The sequence below is a fragment of the Pteropus vampyrus genome, unplaced genomic scaffold, assembly GCF_000151845.1.
Source record: "Pteropus vampyrus isolate Shadow unplaced genomic scaffold, Pvam_2.0 Scaffold19, whole genome shotgun sequence".
In the NCBI taxonomy this organism is placed as follows: Eukaryota; Metazoa; Chordata; class Mammalia; order Chiroptera; family Pteropodidae; genus Pteropus; species Pteropus vampyrus.
Window position 1 is genome coordinate 7,180,026 of NW_011888800.1, and position 12,214 is coordinate 7,192,239.

Consider the following 12,214-nt stretch of genomic DNA (forward strand, 5'->3'; position numbering starts at 1 on the left):
AAAAAATTAAAATCTTTTTTTAAAAATCTTGCCAACCACTAGAGAACTCAGTGGTATTACTGTGAACGCAGATTTATGGCTGCTATAGAGATATTTTGGTGAAAGTAGGAGACTTCTGAGAAATCTTTAGAATATAAAGTTCGAGACAGGGACTTTTGCTTTTTTCTCGCTCTCATAATGATATTCACACGTCTCTGTAGGTAACAAACCCAACTGAGGTAATTTGCTGTGTCTTCTAATTTCTCTATGGCTTTTAGATCTTTATTATTTACAAACTAGCCTTTTAGAAATTTGGTTGCTAAAGCAGCAATTCTCAGCCAGATGGAGCCTACTTGTACCAGAAGCTACTCTGAAGTTTTTTCAAATACACCTCCCAACCCTTCTCCTCTCCAGCCTCTTTTATTGTTTATTGTCATTAGTGAGCAATGAATACAGGTAAAAAATATAAATATATATGTTAGTCCCCTCAGATTTGCTAAGACAGAAAACTGGCCAAGAACAACTGAGAAGATTAATGGGTGTTTTGTTATAAGGAGAGACATGCAGTGATTTTAGAGCAAGAAGATACCTAGCTAATTAATTGAGAAGGTTGGGAGTAGAATGGAGAGAAGTTAGGAAAGTTTCCTATTCAGGAAAAGTGGGTGCATTGGACATTAAGGTTCCATTAGGAAGGGAGTAGTAGATGCTTCATGTATAATATCTTTGCAGGAGGAAAAAACCCTAAGATTAATGAAAAAGAATATATTTATGTATTATTTTTGGTAAATGCATTATTCTCAATGATATCTTGGGGCACATGTAAAAATAAGAAACAGGACTCTTTCTATAAGGTTTACATTGACCAACTCTGGGAAATTGGAAAGCACACCTCAGTGGTAGGTCATAATGCTATGCTGTGGCACTTTGGTGCTGTCACTCCCTGAAAGCATTTGTTTGGAGAAACACCACCACAGGTACAAATAAGAGTGGCAGGGGACAAAAATAAGGTTAGGAAAAGGAGCGCTAGTAGCCGCTTACTCGCAAGATGTGATTTTTAAAAAAATGGCCAAACCAAATAGTCCATTTGTTAGGAATAATGGGGTCCTAAATCAAATAGTTCAGTCTTTTTTTTTTTTCTTTTTCGTAACATGGTGGATCCTATAAAAACAGATAGCTGCACCTAAATAAGAAGAAAGTTTAGATTTTCACTTGTTACCAGTAAAAATCACATTGGATACCAAGAAAACCCTGTTTTTGTTGTTGTTCAAAATCGAATTAGACTGCATTAGACTTAGGAAACAACTGAGTTATGTTCTAATACCCTCTGCCTAAACGAGAATTATTATTTTTTAAAGCTTCACTTATAATCTTGTTTTCAACATTTTTGAGAAATACAAGCATTTGGCCCAACTCCTGTAGTTCAGCACTTGTCATACCTGTTTTTTCTTCCCCAAGACTTTTGTCAGCCTTCCTGGTTACATTTATGCCCCCACTTACCTCTTCAAAACCCTGGTCTCTTCTTGCTTTTCCCCTATTCCATTTTTTTCTACTTCTGAAACTTCTTCCTTCTCTTATTCTCTTATCCCATCTGATCTTTCGGGCTCTCCCACTTTGATCTAGTTACACTCCTAATTCCCACTCTGTTGTCTCTTGCTGGCTCCAATATTTTTATTAATAGAACTTTTTGAAAAAGGTACAACTTATAAATTCATTTAGTAACAGCTTTTCCAGGAATTCAGCCTAGATATCCAAGAGCATTTAGTTATTGCTTTACTGTATAGATAATACATAATTAGTACATGCTTCCGATAAAGATCTTTACCACTAAGCTAGTATTTTCCTGTGTATATATTGATTTAGTAAAGTTTTCACACACATGGTACCTCTGGAACAAGATGTTCCACACAGATGCAATATCCCAATAGTGAACCTAAATTCTTGAAAGTTTAAAATATAAAGCCCACTATATTTTTTTTAAGATTTTGATAGATATTTTATTATATATGGTTGTTGATTTAGTCATAATTATGAAGGGCATTTCTTGTAATGTGAAATAATGACTTCCAAAATGTCAAGCTTTGTGGTACTGCTTTTTTACACCTTTTCTTTCTCCTCCGTTACTGTAGGTAAGAAGTGGCCATTGTTCTCGTCTTGGTAATCTGCTCTTCTTCCAACTTCCTGCATCTGATCTGCTCTGGGGTCAGGAAACCAGGGGACCCTGTAGAGTTTAGGTTGGAATACTCTGCTTTAGTACTTGAACTTAACGACAGCTCTTTGGATTGCTTACAAGCCTTATTTAATATACTTCTCAGTTCTTGGCTATGTAGATAATCATATAGTGGCACCTCATTTATCTAGACACCATTAAAATCACATCACAAGAATTTGGGAAAATAAAGTGGTTTTCATAGAGCTCAAACTTGTTTACAGAAAACTCTAACACTTCTTACCAAACAGTGGAATGGAGTACTGCTCCTATTTTACTTCTGTTTGTATTTCATCAGTTTTCCTTTTGTTTTTATCTCCATAACCCGAATGTAAGTTTTTGAGATTGAGTGTAGGGATTCTCTGTTTTCTAGTTAAACATATGTGATTGCCTGATTATAAAATAGTGTCTTTTGTATTTTGTCTGACTAATTACACAGTAGGAAAGAAAGCTAAGCTCTTCTTCATGTTCTTTAGGCTGACGTTAATTATATTTACTCTTCAGCTCCACTGACCCTTTTCTACTTTCAGAAAGAAAACACACCTAAATCAGGAACCATGCCCTTCCCACATGTACCTTTTTGCTGACCACTATCAAAATCTAGAATAATAACTATAGAACCCCTTTAACACTTTCTTAGACTTAGTATAACCCTCAGATCATATAGAATCTTACAGCTTTAAAAGTCGAAGGGATCATAGAGATTATCTAGACTACAGATAAGAAAAAAGAGGCTCACAGAAGTTCTGAGTTTCTTTTCCCATCATAAAATAGTACCCTACATTTATATAGAACTTTGTGGTTTTTGATGTACTCTAAACTTCTTTTATTCTTTGCTTTGAGTTTCACACTACCCTGATAGGTGGTCAAAACAGTATTATTCCTACTTTACAGATAAAGAAACAATCTCAGATTAAGTGCTTGGGCTGTATTCCAATTCTTTTAACCCATAATTCTAGTATAGTTTATCACTAGTCCAGCTATTCTTAAACGCTACTTACCTCAAAGTATTTTGTTTCACTTGTAAATTCATTTTGGAGTAACTGGGCTATAATGGTTTCTGCTCTGGGTCCTAAAACCTCTACTATGATCTTCTTTGTTCATTAGAGATAACCTCTCTTTGTTTATCTTTGCTTTTCTGCCTCCAGGATGCTCAAAGTACTCAGCATCTCATAGCTAGCCAAGTCCAAAGCAACCACTTCCCTCTCCATGTTCCTTCTTGTCTTTCGGCTAGCTGAGTGCCAGGAAGGAAGGTCAGCTGCTTCCCAGAGTAGGGACTTGCTTATAACACGCCACACATACTCAGGGTGGCACAGGGTTGTGTAGTACTAACCCTCCTTTAATTATTAGATAATTGCTGCCCATTAGAGTATCTGTTACATCAGTGAGAGTCAAACTACTAATCTTTTAATTTATTAAGGAAAAAACCTTCCAGTCTCCATTATAGATTTTCTTCACTGCATGTATCCATAATATTTCCCTTGTTATTTGTGGGCCTACATGCATGTAGAATGCTTAGGAAAGCAGGATGTCGTTGTGTGTGAGAGTCCTGACTGACCATGGATCCTTTCACTTTCCCAGACTGTTTTTGTGAAGCTCTCACTGGATGGTGGCTCTGGCCTTTATACTCAGATGCAAATCTGCAGGCACTGATTTTTTCCATTCTTGCCTTCTGTGTGGTGCATTTTAGGGCACTTTTAACGTCACAGCAAATCTTGCCTTTCAGTAGAGCCGTAGCTCCCAAAACAAATTAAGAAATGCCAGGTCATTTCCTCACCTCTCCGCTGAGTGGGGAAAGTGTAAGAGCATCCCTTGAATCCTGTCCTTTACTCTTTAGACTCCATTTACTGCCACACTCTGGCAGTGAAAGAAGAATTCATTTTCTCTCTGTCTCAGAATCAACAGAATAAGGTATTTGCAGGGATAAGTGAACAATCTCTGGGATAATGGCTGGATTAAGACATTTCTATATCGATATACTTGCCATAAGCCTTGAGCATCTCCTTTACAGTTTATTAGATTCCGTGATCTTGGGAGAAGAAGTACTAAGCAAATATTTAAAATATGTGCTTAGAACAAACATTCAGGAACCTCTGATTTATAGGAGTAAATATAAAATATAACAAATGTGATCTATTCTCCAGAAAAAAAAGTCTGGGAGATTATTGGGACCCATTTGAGTCTCTTCCTCTATATTAAATGGGAATAATAATGAGACTGGCTCCCAAATTTTAAGTGACTGTTTATCTTTGGATGATGGAAATACAGGTGATTTTTTTTTTTAACTTTAAAAGTACTTTTCTATTATTTTAAAGTTTCATGTAATGAACATATATTGTTTTTAAAGTTAGATTTTAAAGGTTTCTCAAAAATAAGAATTTTTTAGGAAGTAAGTACACATATATAGCTTAATCCAGCATCTCAGTACAAAAAGGTGTATTCACAAGAAATTTTATTTTTTAGAATAAAGTTACCTACGTTGTTATAATTCCCCTAAAATGCAGTCACATACAGTGAGATTGATTGTTTGCTGTTGGCATGATAGACCCTACTGAGTCAGCCTCTTAGGAAGTGAGGCAGCTTCAATGTCTCATTTCTTTTGAAAATCATTGGAAGGAAAAAACAAGGTTTCCTTCCCACATTCAAATTTAGCCAGGAAAGCCCTTTTTAAATGGAATATTTTATTTTTTCCTATTTTTACTCTTTTCTCCCTCTGCCCCAAGAGATAAACATTCTAGACTATAAATGAGTGACAGTTGCTAAGCTTGGGCAGTGGCAGATTGCAATAGATAGAAGGTAGAAGGATAAGGAAGCCAGGTAGCCCCTTAGCACCTCCTGAATTGGATTCACCTGTGTACTGTCACATTTGGGTCTTTTTTTGCTCTCATAAATACTTTTTTTTACCTAGGGAGTCCAGAATTTGGCTCTATTGCACATGAGAAACCCAAATCTGTAGGCAAAATAGACCTAACCACTCTAGCACACATGTGTCCCTGATAACTCAACCTTTACATTCTCGGCCTCTTCATATTCCCATTGGATAGAAGTACAAAGGGCCAAGACACCTTGTTTGGAAGAGGTGGGTGATGCCCATTTTCATAACCAACCAGTAAATATTTACTCTCTTAATATGTTTGTGGTTGTGCTATTTCTTGTAACCAAAGCTGATGCAAAGGTATTTTATATACATTATTGCCTCTAGTAATATCTGTGTTGTCAGCATCACATCAGAAGTTGATTTTAGCTCAGTTAACAGAAGTTGAACACTTTAGCCTCTTAGATTCTTTCAAACTGACCTAAAATTATCTTCTTTGAATGATTAAAAGTTCATACGGTTGAGAACTAGGCTTTAGAAGAGAAGCACTAGGATTTTTTCCCAAATGATGATCTACACATTGAAATGTTAAAGTTTGAGAAGTAAATTCACTTACAAAGGGAAGTCACCATTCATTCACTTAATACGTCATCTAGAACATGTGGTTGTTTTATTTTCATTTGTCCTTTCTTTCTAGCTCTTGAGTACAGAAATAAAGTGGCAATTAAATTAACTAAGAGTAAATTAAAATGGAAAATTGGAAGATTAAAATAACACCCTTTCACGATATTTTGTCAAGGTAAACTAGCAGATTGTACTCTTACGAATAACTCATATGGAACATTCTAAGATGGAAACCACATCAGAACTACCCCTCTATCCACCCCCCCAAAAGAAATCTAAATAAATTTACTTCTGATCTTAGCCATCGTGAGGTAGGAGGTTAATTTGTGATCACATTGTAGAAGGAGCAAAGACTTTGTGCTTTTATTAAATATTAGATATAGAAATTTTATGTTGAAACTAGATTATAATTCAATCTATGGTGCTGAAAAGATGATTGTTCTTTATAATACATGAAATTCTCAAAGTATTTTTCACCAAAGTCATTCTCCTAAATAGACAAGGTAAAATATCAAAGGAGGAGGTATGGTTTAATGTAACAAAATAGTCTCTGTGAATTTTTAAAACAGTTGCATCGTCTTTCAGCCTTACAATTAAAATGCTTGATGAGGATGATTTTTTATTTTGGCCTACTTTACTTTCTTCCTCCTTGGAGTTCATACCAGTGCTAAGATCCGTATCAAAGTGGCCCTCATCCCTTCTGCCTGTGATTTTTGCAGTTTTCTCTTGCTAACTTTATTCCCTGCCTCCCTGGGACCCATTCAAGAACTAAACCGTTCTGTGTGTGCTGAAACCCAGACATGCCAACCCCTAGCAATTACTGCTCTCTCTGCAATATGAAACATTGGAAGCTGTTTTCGGTAACAACTGAGTTTTAGTTAATTCAGTTGACTTGCCGTAAAGCTGATGTCTTTGTTTTTCTGTTGTGAAAAAAGTACATTAATTAAATTTTGTTTATTATATCTATTATCTACTATCTCTAAGAAATTACAAACCAGAAGTTATGAAGTTTTAACCGAGGTGTCAAAAATCCATCTTTCTTCATATAAAGTGTATTTGTTTTGGATACAAAGCAATATAGAGACTCTTATAATCATTTTGATTAACATCAAAGACTGTTGAATCTTCCAGCTTCTCCTAATAAAGTCCCTGTTTCAGTTTTTCTTTTTCTGTTCTCCTTGTAGTGGACGTTTGGGAGCAATAAAAATAAGAAGAAAGGAAAGGCCAGAAAAATAGAGAAAAAAGGAGCCATGAAGAAACAAGCCAATAAAACTGCTTCCTCAGGCAGTTCGGACAAAGACAGTTCAGCTGAGAGCTCAGCCCCTGAGGAAGGTGAGCCAAGCAGCCCAAACCCTGGGAGAGAACTACTCTTGTCAGTTGAAGATGCAAGATCATATATGGAAGGGAAAGGTGCCTGCATTACAGCAGTCCATAACCTTTTCACTGGGCCTTCGAGAGTCTGAATGAAGCAAGAAAGATCTATGCAATTCCAAAGGATTAGTGAGGCCCCTAAAACCCATCCAGGAAACTCATGTTGAGTGCCTACATTAGATTCTCAACTCACTTTACCCTGAGTACCTTTCCTTCCCTTTTTCTTCGTTGTGCATGGTCTGACTGAAAAGGAAAATTCTTGAACCAGATACAAAACTTAGTAAAAAATGTTCTTATTATGAACTCACTAAACAGTTTAATGACACATCAAAACATTGATTTTTTTTAAAATACCAATTGATATATGTAGAAGAAAAGATAGAAAAATCACCATTTTTCAACCATCGTAGTAATAATTGTTTTACTTAATAATTATCAACGTATGTTAAAACCATTGGATTAGAATTTGTTGGGGAACAAGATGTTCCCCAACTTACTTACTATCTACAAAGGAGAAAAAAAGTGCCTTTACAAAGGAAAAATCTGGAGGATACTGTCTTAACAAAAAAAAAAAATCCAAATTACTATCTCTAGTAATAGAACAAACAGATGTCAGGTGCTTCCTGATATAATACTTTGAAAAGGACATAATAACTTAGGTAGTATTCTTTCCAGAAATTCATAACCTGAATACTTGATGAAACCAACCAACCCGAATTGAGGACATTTGATACTGTGGCTGTTTAAATTTGAATTAATTAAAATTAAAAATTGAGTGTCTCAGTCAGTTGCACTAGCCACACTTCAGTCGCTCAGTAGCCGCATGTAGCAGCTACTGTTCAGATAGAGAATATTTTTATCATCACCTCACAAAGTTCTATTAGATAATTTTGGAGCTTATACTCTTCACAAATCCAGTGGCATGAAAGACAAAACTTAAAGATTACGGGGCGGGGGCGGGGAGATTACAGGGTAGTAGACATAGTAACCAAATGCAATGTATATTCCTAGATTGGGCCCTTCTTTGGCTGGAAAGTGGCTATAAAGGACTGTGTTAGATCGATTGGTAAGATTTGAATATAGACTATGTCAGTAATGGCATTACATCAGTGTTAAACTTCCTGAATTTGTTAATTGTATAATTGGTTATGTAATGAACTGTCATTTTTAGGAGAAGTTATTAGGGGTGAAGGGTCACAATCTCTGCAACTTACTCTCAGTTCCGCAAAATAAATAATAAAAATATATACATTATTTTATATATGTAGACAGAAAGTAAATTGGCAGCGTTAACAGTGGGTGAACTTAAGTGAAAGGTGTATGGAAGTCAGCTCTTTCAGCATTTTTCTTTAGATCTGCAATTTTTTTCAAAATAAAAAAGTTAAATTAAAAACATGCTGTTTTTTTTTAGTGCACCCTAATTTTGCCTAGCCTGTGTTTGCATTTGCCAAAGGCAGACCAAGGACTATTCCTAAGGGAGCTGAGAGAGCTATATGCCGCTTTACTTAGGAGCGCCAAGGAGTAATGATTATCAATGCTCAGGCGTCACCTGTGGCCTCCGTCTCCAGTCTCCACTAGCAGAGCCTAATTTTGTGTTTGGCCTTTGTTGCAGGCGAAGTGTCAGATTCTGACAGCAATACCTCCTCCTCCAGTTCAGATTCAGACTCTTCCTCGGAAGATGAAGAGTTCCATGATGGCTATGGAGAAGACCTCATGGGAGATGAAGAAGACAGGGCTCGCCTAGAACAGATGACAGAGAAGGAGAGAGAGCAAGAACTGTTCAACCGCATAGAGAAGAGGGAGGTGTTGAAAAGAAGGTAAGATCGTAGTTCCTTAATGGTAATAAAATAATTTTCAAAAGTTCACATTTGGAGTGCTATCTCCACAGGATTTAAGACTTGGAATTTCTCATCACTATTTACGAATTAGGTATCTCACTATCGTTCCAGCATGGTTTTTGTATTTTTAAAGAAAAAACTCAAATGTTATATTGCTTTTTTGATATTCAGAAGCTGCTTCAGTATTCTGAATTCTTTTGCCATATATAAATGGCAAAAGTTCTTCCTTATCTCCTAACATAATTTCAAGGTAAAAATAAACTTAGCTTTTGTTTCAGGAAATAAAATAGTCCTCAGAACTAGGCTCCTTCCCCTACCTACCTGTTATCGTAAAAGAAAAATAGAAGCATTTCTTTGGCAGCAGTTAGTTCCATTTCATCTGGGAGCCTGTTTGTCCCTTCTGGAGACCATACTAAGTATGGTGAGTTATCCTAGAAAAGAATGTTTGGCTTTTAGTCAGAAGCAAGTAATAGACATTTGTTTGCAGTGTGAATGCTTCTAAGGTTACCTGTATTGGAACAAACAGGACTTAAGAAACTGTGTCAGAGTTGCCAGATGGTTAGGGATGACTTCTAAAATGTGTGTTCTTGAACTGTGGAGAGCATAACAGGAGGTTCTTATTATATAAGGCCAGTAGGCCTCCCATGATTAAATCACAGAGTAGCTCAAGAGTAATGGGTGGCTTATCTTAGGCTTGATTTTTATAATTTTCACCTTATGTGAAACAGTCGACTGATTCAGTGACCTTTTTTGGTGACTGGAAGAACGTTTACAGTGATAATAATTAAGACAAGTTCGGAGCCATTCACAGAAAATTGAGATTTTTTTTCATAGCTCATTCGTTCAGCTGCAAGGCAGTGCAGTAGAGTAACTCAGAAATTGCCTCCATTTTTTCCACTTAATAAAGGTCTTATATAGATCTTATTTAATCATAATAATGATCTTTTTACGTAAACACCATTAGCATCCCATTTTATAGCCAGCAGCACCAGTAGTGGGATGTCATTTTCAGTTGTTAGATCCTTTACCTGTTTTCAGGCTGCCTCTTTTTTTTTTTTTAAGGTGAAGGCAGGCGGCTTAAAAGATAGCTTGGTTACCAAAAGAGCACTGACATTTTCAGTCAGACGGTCTACCTTAAGTCAGACTTGCTGTCCAGGTGATCCAAATTAGTCACTTTCCCTCTTCCTGCCTTAGCTGCCTCCTTGGGGATTGTAAGCCTTGAGCGAAATGATACATATAAGAACATTATGTAAATATAAGCTGTTATTAACTTTTAAAATAATTTGATTGAGATATATTTTACATACCATAGAGTCCACCCATTTAAAATGTACAGCTAAATAGTTTTTATATTTTCACAAAGTTGAGTAACCATCACCACAGTTTATTTCAGAACATTTTCATCACCCCAGAAAGAAATCTTGTACTCGTTGGTATTCATTTCTCTATTTCCTCCCAAGCTTCCCAGCCCTAGGCAACCACTAATCTACTTTCTGTCTCTAGAGATTTGCCTATTTCTGGACATTTCAGCTAAATGGAATCATACATATAGTCTTTTGTGACTGGCTTCTTTTACTTAGCAATTTTTTAAGTTTATCCATGTAGCATATATTAGTGCTTCATTCCTTTTTATGGCTGAATAATATTCCATTGTATATATATCACATTTTGTTTATCCATTCATCTGTTGATAAACATTTGAGTTATTTTCACTTATTTGCTGAATAGTGCTAATATGAACATTCATGTACAAATATTTGAGTACCTATTTTCAGTTCTTTTGAATGTATGCCTATGAGTGGAATTGCTGGGTCATATAGTAATTTATGTTTAACTTTTTGAGAAACCATCAAACTGTTTCCATAGCCCCTGCTCCATTTTATATTCCCACCAGCAATGTATAAAAGTTCCAGTTTCTCCACATCCTTGTCAACACTTATTTTCTCTTTTTTTTTAATTTAATTTTTTTAGACGAGGCAACCCTTGGTTGACCTCACAGATTGCAAGGACCTTGTCAGTTTACAATCCCTTATTTTTTATTTTTTACGCCTACAGCACCTGGTCTCTTTTTTTGATAATAGCTATCCCTGATGGATGTAAAGTATAACTCATTGTGATTTTGACTTGCATTTTCCTGTTGACTAATGATGTTGAGCATATTTTCATGTCCTTATTGGCCATTTATATATCTTTGGAGAAATGTCCAAGTCCTTTGCCCATTTTTTAACTGGGTTACTTGTCTTTTTGTTATTGAGTTGTAAGAGTTCTTTATATAATCTCGTTACTAGACTCTTATCAGATACATGATTTGCAAATATTTCCTCCTATTCTGTAGGTTGTATTTTTCACTCTCTTGATAGTGTTGTTTGATGCACCCAATTTTTTAATATTGATGAAGTACAATTTTTTTTTTCTTGCACAAGCTTTTGATATTAGATCTAAGAATCTATTGCCAAATTCAGGGTCATGGAGATTTACCCCTATGTTTTCTTGTAAGCTCATATATTTAGGTCATTGATATCTATTTTGAGGTCATTTTTATAAGTGGAATAAGGTAGGGTTCCATCTTTATTCTTTTGCATGTAGATATTCAGTTGTCCCAGTACCACTTGTTGAAGAGACTATTCTTTCTCCAGTCTTGGCACTGTTGTCAAAAATCGATTAGCCATAGATATATGGGTTTATTTGTTGACTCTCAGTTCTCTCCCTTTGATCTATGTATATGTCTCTCATGCCAGTACCATACTGTTTTGATTATTGTAGCTAATAGTCAGTTTTTATTGGGAAGTGTGAGTCCTCTAACTTCTTTTTCAAAATTGTTTTGTTTCTATGGAGACCTTTGCATTCCCATATGAGTTTTGATATCAGATTGTCATTTTCTACATAAAAAAAAGTAGCTGGGCTTTTTATAGGTATTGTCTTGAATCTGTAGATCACATTTGGGAGTATTTTCATCTTAAAACTTGTCTTTCAGTCCGTGAACATGGTGTCTTTTACTTCTCTAGGTATTTTTTAATTTCTTTCAACAATGTTTGACTTTTTTGTTGTAAAAGTTTAGCACTTGTTGACTTTATTCTTAAATATTTTATTCTTTTGGGTGCTGTTGTAAATGGAATTGTTTTCTTGGTTAATTTCAAATCATTCACTGCAGGTATATAGAAGTAATATGAATTTTTCTCTGTTAGTCTTGTACCCTGCAGCCATATTGAGCTCATTTATTAGTTTTGATAGTTTATAGTGGCTTTCTTAAGATTTTCTATATATAAGGTCATGTAATCTGCAAAAAGAGATTAATTTTACTTCTTTCTTTCCGATATGGATTATTTTCTTTATTTTTCTTTTCTTCCAGTACCATGTTGAATAGAAATGGTGAGAGGATAC

The 12,214-nt window shown here is 35.5% G+C and overlaps 1 protein-coding gene across 2 annotated transcripts in view; it reads left to right on the top strand.

The window, feature by feature from the left end:
* Positions 1-12,214, top strand: part of RTF1 (RTF1 homolog, Paf1/RNA polymerase II complex component) — a 42,146-nt gene that overhangs the window by 13,350 nt on the left and 16,582 nt on the right. For both annotated transcript variants that reach the window (XM_011354945.2, XM_023527776.1), the window contains exons 3-4: positions 6,809-6,956; positions 8,608-8,812. In XM_011354945.2, the coding sequence (XP_011353247.1) occupies positions 6,809-6,956; positions 8,608-8,812 (353 nt within the window). The remainder of the gene's footprint in view (positions 1-6,808; positions 6,957-8,607; positions 8,813-12,214) is intronic.